Genomic DNA, 16,088 nt, shown 5'->3' with positions numbered 1-16,088 from the left:
TTTCATACATCTGTTGACCATTTTTATGTCTTTTTGGGAGAAATGCCTGTTAAGATCCTCTGTCCATTTTTTAATGAAGTTATTTATCATTCTGCTACTGAGTTGTAAGAGTTACTTATACATTTTGCATATTAACTTCTTATCACATATGTGGTTGGAAAACATTTTTTTTCCCACCCTGTAGGTTGCCTTTTTCACTCTCTTGATTATTTGCTGTGCAGAAGCTTTTTAGTTTGATTAGTCCCAGTCACTTTTGCTTTTGGAGCTTGAGCTTTTGTTATGATATCTAAAAAAAATCATTGCTAAGGCCAATGGCAAGGAGCTTTTCCCCTACGTTCTCTTCTTGTAGTGTGATAGTTTCTGGTTTTATGCATAGGTCTTTATCTGTTACGAGTTTTTATTTGTGTATAGTATAATAAGGGTCCAATCTCATTAATCTGTGTGTGGAAACCCAGTTTTCCCAGCACCATTATTTGAAGAGTCTATTCTTTTTTTGTAATTGGTACATTTTAATCATACATAGTAGTGAGATTTGTCATTACATACTCATGCATGCACATAACATAATTTAGTCAGAATACTTTCCCCATTGTGTCCTATTAGTGCTGTGGTCAAAAATTATTTGATCATTTATGTTTGGATTTATTTCTGGACTCTTGATTCTCTTCCATCAGTCTATTTTTATGCTAGTGCCATGTTGTTTTGATTACTACAGATCTGAAATATAATTTTAAATCAGGAAGAATGATACCTCCAACTTTTTTTTTCTTTCTCAGTATTGTTCTGGATATTTGGGGTTCCATAAGAATTTTAGGATTTTTTTTTCTATTCCTCTGAAGAATGCCATTAGAATTGTTTTCTTTTGTCCTTTATTATTTATTTTTTGGTGCTGAGGATTGAACTCAGAATCTTACATATGTTAAGCATGCGCTAACCCAAGCCCCAACCTCTGGAATTTTCATAGGGATTATTACATTAAATATATAATGATTTGAGACTCTGGACAGATTTTAGGATTGTTTTTCCTATCTCTATGTAGAATATCATTGGAATTTTGTTAAAAAATTGCATTAAATCTATTTCTTGCTTTGGGTAGTGAGACATTTTAACAATATTATAATTTTATAAATTTTTTTTTTAGTGGCAAGCTTTTTACATAGAAGAATAAATTTATATAGTGTGGCTGCCCTAATCTCTGTAATATAGAGACAGGAAGTACAGCCATAGGATGCCTTGTGTAAAAATGAGTTGGTGGTGTCATTCTCACTCCAGATGAGTTCATTTTGCCATTTGTCTTCAGTAAGGCAGACAGCCTTGCCTGAGTAGCTGCCCCTTCCTGTTGGGCAAGCTTTTTTGGAACACAACCCTCTGACAGCCTATCAGGGAGTCTCTACTCTTTGGGGCATGTATATAACAATTCAAGGCTGTTTGCCAAATTTAAATTAAAAAATGAGTATATTGACATGAAAATTGCTATTCATGGTAATAGCAATTTCTTAAAATTCCAAATGTTACACCAAGGGAGTGGCTAATGCAATGATGCCTAAACATCAAGTTAGGACCTTCAGTTTCCTCTCCCTTAAAACTCTCTGCATAATTTTAAGGGATTTGGATCTATTGAGGTATGATCAGAAATTCACATAGAATTTCAGCTTCGATATCAGCCTTATTATGAAGAATAGGGTTTTTTTTAACCACCCTAACTTTAATTGTGTTACTGTTTCATTTCCTAAAACTAGTTTTTATGGGATTGCTTGGCTAGGTATCAATGAAGATTATAATCACAGAATTCATATGAAATTTTTTTTTAAAGCACTGGTAAAGGAAACCAGGGTGCTCTACCACTGAGATACATTTCCAATGCTTTCTATTTTTTCATTTTGAGACCAGTTGTCACTAAGCCATCCAGGCTGGCTTCTTAGTGACAACTGGTCTCAAAATGAAATGTATTTTGATACATTAATGAATCCCCCTTCCTTAGCCCCTTGAGTCATTGGGATTACACACCTACACTCCTATCTCAGGTTCGTATGCAGTTCTTAAAATGTAAAATATCTTTAACCCATTGTTACTGTCTTTTTCCTGGTTTTAAGCTCATTTTTACTGCAGAAATCTTTAGTTGGCATTTTTGCCTATTACCGGCACCTTTGAAGCAAATTCAGCAAATATTAAAGGCACCTCTCCGAACTCTTACCAGCCCTCTTGGGAAGAAGACATTGACTTAAACTGTAGTTCTTATGATGGAGAAACTTGTGCTTATGAGTAGTTCCTCCCATTTTGCTGAAGAGACTGCTTAATCATGTTATTTTTATAAAACTAGATTAGGATGCTCAATGATAGGGCCAAACCCTCGCAGAGCCAATCCTCAAGTATCGTGTCCTAGTTGCTTGATTGTCTCTCTCTGTTCCTCACTGATTTTTCAGAAGAGTCATACTCATGGTCTTCTACTCTATGCCTCACCTCGTTCTTTCCCCACCTAGGGCTCTGATAAGTTCTTAAGTAAGTTCACCCAGCATATTCTACTGTGTGACAGGTGTGCTGGAATCTGGCCCCAAACTGAGAAGGAATGGAAATATTTTAAGTGTTTTATGCATGATATTTTAGCCTAACATATCTTGCTGTTAATGTATGCATAGTAATTAAATGGTGGAGTACAAGATTGCCCATTCGTTCTTTTTTTAATTGTAAATGGACACAATACATTTATTTATTTATTTTTATGTGGTGCTGAGATCAAACCCAGTGCCTCACCCACATCAGGCAAGCGCTGTACCACAGAGCCATGACCAGGCCCCTCATTCTTCTTTTTGACAGATATGAATGGCTTTTTCAGGTGTGTGCACCCATATATGCATGTATGCATATGTGAACATATTTATATATGTAAAGCATGCTGAGTCTCTATAATATTGTATAGTTGTGTACATACCATATGTCTATGACAAGGAAAGCAACAGAATTCTAGGTCATCCCCTTTTAATTTGAGCACCTACAATAGAGTTAAAGAGTTGTTCTGAAATAAAATTTTCATTAGTCTCAATTTCAGACTCAATCTTTGCAAACACGTTCATAGAAATGTGAGAGACATGCTTAAGGTAGCCCAGAAATAGCTGAAAATTTGTCCCCATGAAAATACAGTTCAGCTTCTAGTACACAATTTTGGAAAATAAAAAAGAAAGAAGCAGATCATTTTTACTTACCATATTCAAGGAATAACATAATTAACCTTGAACTATAACCAAATGCTCAGCACATATCTTTTTTCAGATTTCAGTGACCTCCTTGTTGGAGATTCACTGAAGCCCTTGACAAGTCTCTCCCTTGTACTTAGCCTCTTATCTATTTCAGTCTTCTTGATTAGGTTATCTTGAATCATTAGAGGGTTTATTTGTTTTAATAGACACTTATTGGATTCATGAAAAGAGAATTCAGTGACTAAGAAACAAGAGCTGAATATTATCTGGCTCATTTCACACTTCAGAAGAGTCTCAACCAGCTGAAGAGAAATCCTTTCACAGTTACAAAAGTTTGTTTGGGGACTTTATGTGCTTCCATTTAGAAAGCGAACTGTCTGTGGTTAATAATATGAATTTTCTTTTAAGACACCCAGAAAACATTTCCTTTTGGTTACATATGCTGACATTTTCTGTATTGAAGATGTGGGTGAGGAAATGGCCTTTTCCTTTTCTGCTGAGAGAAGCCTGAGTCAATTTCTGAGGAATTGTTCATTTGCTGACTTATTCATTCACTGGAGTTCCTCGAGGGGCAGAGGGTGGGTTGCTTACTATTAACTAGAATCCACTCTTCAGCAATGCATTAGGCACATCCAGGGGAACAGTTGTCACTGTGACAAGGTCCCACATTTGAGGAACATACAGCCTTCCTTATTCAACAGAGATAGTTACTTGTTGGAAATCAAAGAAAGCTGTGAACTTGTGTTTAATGCTGCTTTGTATTTATTTGAAATATTAAAACTAGAAAATTAGTTACGAATATATATATATATATAAAAGGAAAAGACACAATTTAGAATAGTCAACCGTGTCCTGGAAAAATAAGTTTTGTTCAGTGACATTTCAGCACCATGGACAGGAACCTCGCTCTTCTCATTTGCTGTCCCCCACCCCCACACTCCATATCATGTAAACATAAGGCTTAGAACTAGGATTCAAACTCATATCTGATAGTTCCAAACTCAAATTAGGCTGTTATTGTTTGTAAATGATCTCCTTGGTCATTTGAACATTCTCAGCCTTTGGTATATTGTTTGGAACACTTAAAACCTTTAAAATTTTATAAGTAAAATAGATACTGCCATTCCCGCATTTATTTTCCATGCAGGAGAGCTTTAAAAATTCCTACATGCAACAACAACAGCAAGACACACACACACACACACACACACACACACGAAAATGACTAAGGTGAAAACAGATTTCTTAAAAAAATGGTCAATATAGTTTCATGCTTATGATTTCTGCCATTTCTTTTTAGAAGGAAAACTTCTAGAGGATGAGATTTATGAAGTATGTACTTTATTACTACCAGGCCATTATGGGTCATGGTTAATATCCAGCAACACTATTTGATTATGAAAATAAAAAGGAGGTATCTAGATTAGGATTAGTGGTATTCTTGACTTTAGCGTGGTCTTTTTCCCAAGGACTTTTTGTTATAAGGAAAGAAAGCAGGGGAGGGAAAGAAAGAAGATTTAATTCTTGTTCATGTCAGTTAGAATACCTTTAGGGACTCCTCGGGCCTGTTGGATTAAGAAGAAATTTCTTTGCATGGTATTCTTTACAGTTGGCCTCTACTTTGATTTCTAGTCTGTGCTTTGGCCCCTCAGACTTGCTGCTGATTCCTCAGGTATGATAATTTTTCGTGTTTTTGCATTACCTGATGGCTTTATCTCTGTTATGTGTTCTCAGTCACTCCCTTTCCCCACATGATGAAATTCGTCTTTATCTCCCAAGGTTCACTTTTGATGCCATATTCTCAATGGGCACTAATTGAGAATTTCCTCAGTCAAGAGTTATTCACTTTCTTGTCAGTGATCTCCATTAACCTTTTAGGTAAAACATAGTGATAACAGTTAAATCATATATATATCATCTACCAGACATGTTGCATGGCACATAGACAGTGAATGCTCAGCAGATTATAAACTGTTTGTATTTCTACAAGGGGTAAAGTTGGATCACCCCATTTTTTTAATCATGTTCATGCATTAGAGATGGAGAAATAGACCTTAGAACATTAGCAGGGTTGCTTCTGAAAATTAGTGAGCTTTTTAACAATAACTCTGAATTTGAGGCCACAAAACATTCTTTTAGACTAGTTTCTTTGTGTTCTGATAATTTTAGTTCAGTCTAATGATCATGTGTAGGGCATCCACTATGTACAAGGAACCATGCATGATCTGAAAATGCTTTGAAACCAGCCTTTGTACCCCATTCTTGTCCAGAAGCTGACACCTCTGATGGGGATGCAGACAGGCCTACTCCTACCAGTAATAATCATCAAATTGTGAGAGTATACACGAATGCCTTAGGGTCATGTAGGATTGAGCAACCAATTCTCAAAGGAGATCAGGTGAATTCATGTTAGCTGGGTCTTGAAGTACATCTCATGGGATCAGAGTTTTGGGTATGAGACATTCCAGCCAAGGCAGTAACATGGCAAAAGCGTGGCAATGGGAATATTCCAAGCATCTCTAGGGAGTATAATTTGCAGTCGCTGAGTCAACAGGGAAATTGACGGGAATGAGGTCATGAAAAAAAAAAAAAAACAGGAGCAAACTGTGATTCTTATTGTGGTTCCTATATGTTCTAATTCTCCTGGACTGTGAACTACAGGTGGTCTCTTTTATGTAACTTGTTAATGATGACCAGTTTACTAGAAGATAAACTATGGAGTTATTATGATTCACCTTCCAAAAGGAATTAATGGCACATTTCTTCAAGTAGTAAGGAGACCTAATACATTTACAACATGATTTGCTTTGTAAATTTAGATTGGCATTCAACTTTTCAGGAACACGTGGGTTGTAAACAAACCATATCTTGATTGGTAGAGTGTTGCCTCACCTGCACAGTTGGAAAAGGAGGTCAGGGTTGTTTTTTCTACTGAGGGAAATATATTTGTTTAAGAGGCTGATGAGATGGCTAAAATGAGATGTTAATAAATGTTATTTGCTTATGCACGGAACGTTCAGGAACTCTTTAACCATCAATGGCAAAGAAGCAGTCTTTTATGTTCCTTCTCGGTTCCGATATTGAAGGTAAAAGAAAGTTTTAATCTTGAATTTCGTGGCAAAATTTTACTTAGGCTCCATGCATGGTTTTGTGTATACTTTCTTGGTTGTAGCTGTATTTTTGGTTTGTTTGTTTATTTTGAACTAATTTCAGACTCTCAGAAATGTTGCAAAAGTAGCACAGAAAGGATAATTGCCCTGTACTCTACATCCTCACCTAGCTTCTATCAGCGTTGACACCTTCCATCACAATAGTATAATCATTGATAATAATGCAGTTATCAAAACTAAGGGATGTTAACATGGTTAACATGGTTTCAATACTGTTAACTAACTAGTTTTTCTGCTAACAAATATCCAGGAACCTATCCACATTGCATTTAATTGTTGATTCTCCTTATTTTTCTTCAATCTGCAGCCATTCCTAAGTCTTTCCTTTTATGACTACATCACTTTTGAAGAGTACTGATTATTTTGTCAAACATCTCTCATTTGGGTTTTTCTGATGTTTTCTCACAATGACTGAGGTCATGCATTTGAGGCCAGACTGCCTTGAATACCATATTGTGTCCTTTGCAGTAGATTGTATCCTGAATGCATTGTATCATGGTATCAATGTATCATCATCAGTGACACTTATGACCAATTGGCCAAAGTGGTTTCTTCTTTGTACTTTTATCCCTGATTACTAATCACTGTCAGCTACTTATTTCATATAGCAAGGCAACAGATTATGGAAAGCAGAACAGGAGAACAACTTAGACCATGATTTGTGAGTCCCTGCTTTTATAGTTGAGCACTAGAAGCTCCAACACGGTAACCACTAACTTGAAGGTTATCCAGTTGTTTAATGACAGAGAAGGAACTTATTTATCATGGCTCCAAGTTTAATGCTGTCTGCATTTCCTAGCCGTGCTCAAAAACTTGTATCTCACTTTATTCCTAGTTTCACCAAACTGTAAAAACTAAACTGACCATATGAATACTCAACTAACCTCAGGTCAAAACTTATAAGCAAACTAAGGGAGAAACCGCAGAGACACATAGTTCACAGTGCCACTCATAGAGCTGGCCACGGCTGGAAATCAGATGAACTTCTGCATCAGCATTTCTGAAATGAAAATAATTCTCCTGGAATGCTCCACATAACACACAGGGAACAACAACAAAAAACCTACTTGAGAGTTTTAACAGAAAAAGGAGATTTGTTTATTAATAATTCATGAGTTCCCATTGAACATGCACGACAGAAACAGTGCTATTCAATAGAGAATACTGTCATCTGTCACTGTTTTATTTGACATTTACACTTTTTTTTTTGCCTGATACTGCAAAACTTTCTTGGATGGCATGCAAAAATTATATAAATGAAAAAAATCCCAAAGTGGGGACCCTTTATCTCTTCTGTGATGGGTTCACTCACAATTTACACATGGGTATTCATGCAACAGCATGACGTTTCCTCACACGTTCATTAGCCACCAAACAAGCTAATAAGACACCCTATTGAGAAAACAGAGATAAGCATCCCAAATGGGCTGGTGGAAGGATCATGTGAATAGGAAGACGGTGGGTGAGAGGGGAAGTGAGGTAGAATAGATTTCCTGAAGATACGTACTCAGATACATGGAGTGGGCAAGGGAGCCAGTGAAATCAAATCATGGCTGCTGTGAAGAAAACTGACAAAAAAATATAACGCCATCTCAGATACGAAATAAATATTCATAGATGGCGTCACAGGGGCTCTGCTGGTGGGGAATACAGCATTCAGTAGAAGAGCAAGTTAGAGTTAGGAGTACCTTGTGATTTTGTGCTACTGTAAGGCTCTCGACAGTCTTTCTGCTCCGTAGGTTAGTTATTATTTATAAAAATCACAGAACCAGCTGATACATTCATAAGCTAATTATTGAAGCAGCTGGGTACACATGGTGCAATATGTCCAAGGCTGTGAAGTAGCACAGATTTCTTAGGGCCTGCTGTGGTGGGGGTGTGCCGTTGAAGCCTCCATCCCTTAATCTGATCAGCCAAGCAAACACTTTGTGGGGAAACTAGATTAATAACCCTCTAAATACCATGAATGTGCTTCATCTTCAAAACCGGGTTCCCTTAAACATGCTATTAGCTCAGCTCCATCAGGGATTTGAGAAGTTCTCTGGTGCCCTAAGAACAGGGTCTTGTTGGCTACTTCCCTATGCCAGAAATTAATTTGGTTTGCTTATGTCTGCACACATGATCACACTTGTGTCTAATCCGCTCCCTAATAGCTTCAAGGTCAAGACCTTGCATGTCAGTGGGCAAATTGAGCACTACACTTCTTAAAGACTGATGGCAGACAGCACACAGTCCATAACGAGGCCCGGAGTGTTGTTCTAAGTGATTGTAATGAGTGCAGATTATAACAGTGCATATAAATCAAACGTGGCAATGAATGTTGTGTGAGACATTCCAAGTGTCATAAGTGGAGATACCACTCAGCTGTCACCTGTCTCCTTTTCAAGCTGTGGCTTCCCACAATGCAATTCATCCCTCCAGGGGAACAGCAGGTGCTGTCTTCCTTAAGGTCTGGCTATCTCAGAACTTCATCTTTTAACAGATGTAGGTTTTTGTTTTTATTTTCCGTTCAATGATTGGTCTCTATGCTATCGCTTCCCCTGGGAGATGTTAAACATACCTGTTTGAAACATTTGAAAGAGTTCAGTTGGAGACTTATTCAGATCTGTGAAAAGACAGAGAAATAGGAGCTTATTTTTTTTCCTACAGATGGTTTATTTTTCATTTCAAGAATTCTTTCCTTTGTATGAAGAAACCCTTGAGGAAATACTTTGGGACCAGGAGATTTTTTATTTAAATATAATTTATTTTCTGGTAGGAATAAAAATTTGTCTTCATTTTTTTTTCATACACATGGCACCTTGAAAATTTAACCATTACCTATCTCTTAACTGAATTGGAAAAAAAGGAAGTATGAAAATGCTTGGAAAAATATTTCCAAGCAAATGATAAGATATCTTGTTTTCATTCTTCCTAACCCTCTAACTCTCCCAAGCTCCCAGTTTATTGCAAGAAAAGATCAGGTCTGCGCAAATGTGGCCTCTCACTTGTAAAAACAAGGCAGTGTTGTGTTACAGATTAGTTTATAAATCCCCAGTGGCTTCACAGTTCAGTGCCTACAGCTGCTGCAGATGGGCCTGGGTTTTTGTCTCTTCGCGGTGCTGCAGCCGGCAGTTGAAGGAGAAAATGGAATGATCAGGTTATTAACATGGAGGCCGCGAGGAAGAGGCTGCACAATGAGAACAGCTGGTGTTGCTGTCTTGGCTGATGCAGCGGAGATAATCAAATCTTGCCTTTTTTTGGGTAAAGGCAGAAGACACAGTGGAGAGTTAGACAAACAACGGCTTATGATATTATATGGGGTTTTTATGATGCGTGTCAGGAACTTTCATTGGCTTACAAGTTATGATATAGAATTTGTTGAGGTTTGGGATTTATTTTTCACAGAATCAGTAGTGTTTATTTATGTACCTTTTTGGAAAAATTTTTACTCTTGCAGGATGCGTGATATGGGATAGTTCTTATTTTTAAAATTAGCAATGTAGCTTAGAAATGATGGGTTAGAAAGCTACTGGGTAAAATATTTTGACATGAGTCAGTGAGCGATGTTGACAGCATCCTCTGTATTATTTTCATATAATCCATCAGTATTTGCATTACATTTTCTTTCTCATGCAGTTGCAAGAGAGAGAACATCCGGATGCCAGAGTGGGGAGATAGACATTTGCAGGTGTGACCTGACCAACTGCCTACCTTCCTGCAGGTGTGGCTGTGGTAGGAAGATGATAGTTAAGAGGTCCTAGAGCCCAAGGCATCCAGAGAATGAGCAAATGGCAAATGTACATTTGTTTTATTCATTCTAACTAGGGCTATTGTTTCTTATGCAGAATTGCTAATGGTTGTAAGAATATTTCTTCCCTAAAAATTCTGTGCTATTTACACGTAGACATTTTTTTCTTCTTTAGAATTTGTCCTCTTATGATACATATTCATCCTCACTCTTTTCTTAGATTGGAACGCTAGTAAATTTGGTAATTTGCAAAAGTTATAGCTAACCAATACAAGTTACCTTTTTTGAGAATTGGATAACTGTAATCTGACTCGAGGATCTAGAAAGTTCTTTCTATTTGAAACTGTAATCAAGGATATATTCTAGAGGAAACCTGATAAGCTCCAGGAGTGAAGACTCTTAGGCATTGGCATAAGTACCTATGTGGGCACTGGTTGGTTTTTGGAATCACACTTTTTCAGTATCTCCCCAGGTTGGTGGGAACAATTTTGATGGAAAAACATGATGAGGTGGGATGGTGCTTACCTCAAGTCCAGGCCCACTCAGCTGCTCTCCACTCTGCAGGCTAACTCAGGTGGCCTCCTCTCTCTAGGGCTGGCTCTGCGAACTGCTCCGCTGGAAGGAGAACCCAAGCCCAGAAAACCGCACCCTCTGGGAGAACCTGTGTACTATCCGTCGTTTCCTGAACCTTCCCCAGCATGAGAGGGATGTGATCTACGAAGAGGAGTCACGGCATCATCACAGTGAGCGCATGCAGCACGTGGTCCAGCTCCCACCTGAGCCAGTGCAGGTCAGCATCTCGCCCCCTTCCTCCAACACACAGGACTTCCTGTGCCTGCCCCAGCTGCCAGTGGTCAGAGAGGCACACCACACCATTTCCTGTGGGTTGGTGGCATATGCCACATGCCCATTGACAGAGGACCCTATTTTCACAATGAGCGCTGCATGAGTGTACATGTGTGTGTGTGAGTGTGTGTGCACATGCACAGAGAAAAATGACTAAGAAGTCTTCTTCCCCCAGAGCATGTTACTTGTGAGGTTATGAAGCCCTAGCACTTATGGAAAATTAAATCTCCCAATCAGAAAACATATTCTCCATTAGTTTTTTTTCCTTTAAAAAGAAAGAAAGAGTTTAATCCAAAATTTCCCATGGAACATTTGGTAAAAGTGAGATCATAGCCATGTGACCTGAGGATTACCTTTGAACTCATCTGAACCTTTTTTGAGAAAAATTGTGACAGATTCTTAGAATTTTAAGTTGAGTTTTTGCTGTCTTTAGTTTCCTCTTTTAGAAATCTGCCTCCTTTTGGGTAGCATGTTCTGTTGGCTTAGTTTTTGCTCTCATTGAAACAAATACTATTTTTTTTCCTGAAATTAACTGAGTTTACTGACTCTGTATTCTAATATAAGTTACTTTCAAGAAGTATTAGCTAGGGTTTCTGTGGTGAGACTCCCTAGAATTTTGCTCATGAATGGATTCTGTTCTGCTGCCCAGTAGCATCAGTCCCTGCTGCTACTGCAGAGGACCATTTATGGCCTCTGAATTTCCTGTGTACAAAGGAAAAGTTGAGGCAAGAGTGCAAGCATGTGGGCCCAGTGAACTGGCACACACCTTTAATCCCATCAACTCAGGAGGCCAAGGCAAGAGGATGGCAAGTTCAAAGTCAGCCTCAGCAACTCTGTCAGGCCCTAAGCAACTTAACAAGACCCTATCTCAAAATGATAAGTAAAAAAGAAAGAAAGGAAGGAAGGTTGGGGAAAATGTGGTATGTATACACAATGGAACATTACTCAGCCATAATGAATGAAATTATGGCATTTGCTGGTAAGTGGATGGAACTGGAGTATATCATGATAAGTTAAATAAGCCAATCCCACAAAACCAAAGGCGGAATATTCTCTTTGATATGTGGATGCTAACACACAATAAGGGGGAGAGGGAAGAATAGAAGTTCATTGGATTAGATAAAGAGCAATGAAGGAAAGGAGAGAGGTTGGGAATAGGACAATCAGTAGGATGAATTGGACATAACTTTGCTATTCATTTATGAGTACATGACCAGTGTAACTCCACATCATGTACAACCCCAAGAATGGGATCCTAATTAGAATAAGTTATACTCCATATATATATATATAATATGTCAAAATACACTTTCCTGTCCCATATATCTAAAAAGAACAACAACAACAAAAGATTGGGGATGTGGCTCAGTGGTTAAATGCCCCTGGGTTCATTTCTTGGCACCAAAAAAAAAAAAAAAAAAAAAAAGGGAGTAAAAGTGAAGAATGGAAGATGAGAAAGAGTGTGCTATGTTTTCTTGATAAAGATGTAATAGGAGAGAGGCATTGAAGAATGTGGTGAAATACACCCCAAGGTGTCTGTGTCCCTTCCCTTTGCTCCATCTTCACATGCCTGGGGGAGAAGCCAGAAGTTAACGGTCCATCAGGTCACTTTTCATCCAAATATTGACATCTCAGTCAATGCTTTCATGCCATCATTGGTCAGTTTCCAAGGCTGAGTTCGTAGAGTGAGTTGCCCATAAGTGAATTGTTAGGCTGACGGATTCATCTAGGAAGTCTCTTGCAGTGTCTGCAGTGAACCCAGGATGGGTGGAGGATCAGGGTGCATAGTTAGTGGGTGGCAGAGTCACTCATTCCCAGGAGGCTGAACCACAGGCTTACTCTTCAGGACCCAGCCTCCCCCTTTCCAGTGTTAGTCCTTTCCTGGCTGGGGCCTCATCCAAACACTAGGGCACCTCCCTGCAGATAATTAGACCAGCATACTGAGTCACATAGAGCAGTGGTTTTCTGGCTTTGAAATTTTAACTTCTTAGAATTAAAAAGGGACCTCTATAAGTTGTCTTTTATTTTAGGAAATAAATTTATTTGAAAAAGTCAAGGGAAGTTTCCATTTATTATCAGTATCATTTCATAAAATTTAATAATTTAAATATCACAGAAATTAAATGTATAGCTTTAGACTAAAGACCATACAAACAGTATGAATTCAGTCAGAGAAACTTGCTATTGCCCCCTCCTTTTTTTTTTTTTTTTTTTTTCCCTCATTGCGATGTAAACTGGTCCGGACTTCTGTCCTAAACTAGCACGAGGCCATAGGTTGCCTTTGGAACCACTGACATTGACTTTGCATGGTCCATCCTATGTCCAAGGGAGAAAAACTGACTTCTTCTAGAGCTTAGTGAAAGGCCCATTTCAATAGTACAATAATGATCTAAGTTGAAAGCTTAGAAATTTTTGAGATAAGAACATGAAAACCCAGTCTCTATTATGATTGAATATTACCTAATTTGAATGATAGGCTCCCATACCATTGGTCTTAAATCCTTGTCCAGAAATTGTCTGTGTGAGCCTCGTGTGTATATAGCTAAAAGGATGTCCAGCTTACGGTTAATTGCTTTACAATTGACTAGTTTGAATGAAGTATCTTAGAAGCAGACAGCCAATTGATTTATGAGTTTTATTATCTTTTATGTTAGTATGTCAGAATTAGATACTGTGCTGACAACATTTAATGGGTAAGCAAGAATCAGTCTATAATTTTCCATTTCAGTTTTCAGTACTTTGTGGCTATTAACATTAAATTCTGATATTACTTAGATAAATTAATTTATTTTGGGAAAGTTTATACTTATCCCTCAGATATTAGCTAAAGAGTTTACAAACAAGGTAATTTCCTGCACATTGAAAATATCCTATCCATTGACCTTGATCTCATCAATTTTTGGTACATCACTTTTTTTTTTAGTTTTATACATATTGTGCCTGTCTCTGACAACTGCTTTGCTGAATTTATGTTTGTCAGCAAAATGCAAAGCTGTGGATTAATTATTTATTGCAGTTATAATGTGAAAAAATGAAGAAAATAACCAAAACTAGTCATCAGAATTCCTAAGACTGAAGAATTTAGCTGGCATAACCTCTGTGAGTTGGGGAGGACTGTATTGAAAAAGATACCAAGTCCTTAAAAAATGTCTGTAATTGTCCAAAAGCCGTCACTGGACTCATTGGAATTCAGTTGTGCTCTTGTATCAGCTAGGATTTTAGGGAGATATATTTGTTTATGTTTTCAGAGATTTTAAAATTCATACGTAGGATGATATTAGTTTGGCAATGCTGCATTTCATAATTAGATGGAAAATGTGCCATTACTAAATTGTGAAGAATGAGTTGAACTGCTGATGATCAAGAGCTTCTCACATATGCAGCCCAATAAAATGCAGAGCTGTCCTCCCCACTGGTCATGGAAAAGTGCCACTTACATTTCTCTAGGTAATTTGAGTACACTAGTCCCTGATTTTTCCTAAGGGGAGAAGATACGAGGTAGTGATGTTTGTGCATAAGGACTTGATGGTTTAATCTGTTGTGTTAGGGCCCCACAGATGTACTAGATCAAATAAGGAGCTTCCTGTCACCCTCCACATTGGTGTGTTCTGTGATGCTGACAAGTCCTTTGGAGTCACAGCCTCTCTCCTTACAAATAAGAGGAAGGTTTTCTTGCCAATGGTGGACAGATAGAGTCTACAGATGGGCAGTCTGCTAATTGCCTGCACATATTTCTCTTTTAAGCCCTTTAAAGTTTTAAAATTGTAAACCCATGTTTAAAAGTCAGGAGATTTAACATAAAATCTGGAAAATTTAAAGATCTGACCCATAGACTGACTCAGAGTGCCCCATGGTTGGAGCTCTACTCTTCCTATAGGGAACCCACTCACATCCTGCTGCCCAGCTCCCCATCACCTGCTCTCTATGCTTGTGCTCATACAGCCTGTCCACTCCATTCATTTAGGCTTCACATCTGTAGTGTCATTTTGCCCCCATGAGGCCATCTGGCCTCTGTGGTTCCATCCCTATATCTGAAGTTACTATACCAAAGCTACAAATGCCTTTGCCTGGGCCTCTGACTTTTTGATGGTGGACAGTACATATCATTTATTTTTATAATCTTAACACTGGACACAATCCTTCACATACTTACCAATAAATACATGTTTGATGGAATTTCACTTCAGAAATGAGGCAGGATTGCAGCTGAGACCATGCTGAATTTGGTACCAACAAGGAGTATTGTGAGCCCCAGAAACTTGACTATTGTTGAAGAGTAAGATGGTTCCTCCTTGGGAATCCAGTCTCTTTAGGGACGCTTTCTGTCATATTGAATTATCTGGCTTCTCTTAAGTTTCTTTTTGGAATTTCAAATTTCCAGAAGCCCTATTTAAATATTTCTGAGAACAAGCTGGCCTTCTGGCCTCTGAACACACTTTGTTAACTGAATCCATTCATGCTTTTGGATCCACAGTGAGAGCAACCTTGCCCCTAGTGGGTAAAAAGTGGTTCTTAGGAAGCATAAAAATCTTAGATTTACATGGTTTGTGGTCCTCCAAAGGGATTCAATACATAAAGAGATATTTAGCATTATCTCTGGCATTAAAGTTTTATGAAATGGGGAAATGATTAGGAAAAAAATATTTTAAAAAGCCTCCATGGGGTGTTGATAATGGGAAAGAAAGTTGAAAAATACTAACCTACATTATGTCTGAAGTTCAATGTGGCCAGCACAAAGATCAACAGAGGTGAGACATGGTGAAGCAAACCAAGCCAAACCAAAACATTCCATGAAAAAAAAGATGAAATAAATTCTATTTTCTGCTATAAAAGGTTGGGGACAAAATTATTTCTTGTGGTTGTAATGATTTCCCACCTCGTGGTTATTATGACCTGAGGCCCTATAGTGAATGGATATCCTCTCCTAGAATCAAAAAGTAGTTAGGTCTGGGTATTCATTATTACCAACTCCATTTTACAATTGGAAAAACCAGAGCAGTCGTTGAACCTTGCCTGAAGCCAGGATCCCCAGCTGAATGAAACACAGGCATTTCTGGCACCCAGTTTTTCCTCTGACCACACTTCTCTCAGAATGCATTAGAGAAGAAAGGACATCTCTCATACTGTGACTAGGTCTCTGAGTGGGGT

General features: G+C 38.1%; 1 protein-coding gene across 1 annotated transcript in view; it reads left to right on the top strand.

Moving 5' to 3' along the window:
* Satb2 (SATB homeobox 2) overlaps positions 1 to 16,088 on the top strand; it is a 170,777-nt gene that overhangs the window by 127,221 nt on the left and 27,468 nt on the right. The window contains exon 10 of the mRNA XM_026399328.2: positions 10,687 to 10,884. Coding sequence (XP_026255113.1) covers positions 10,687 to 10,884 — 198 coding nt within the window. The remainder of the gene's footprint in view (positions 1 to 10,686; positions 10,885 to 16,088) is intronic.

This window comes from Urocitellus parryii, chromosome 1 (genome assembly GCF_045843805.1).
Source record: "Urocitellus parryii isolate mUroPar1 chromosome 1, mUroPar1.hap1, whole genome shotgun sequence".
NCBI lineage: Eukaryota > Metazoa > Chordata > Mammalia > Rodentia > Sciuridae > Urocitellus > Urocitellus parryii.
Note: the sequence above shows the minus strand (reverse complement) of the source record. Positions and strands in the feature narration are given on the sequence as shown.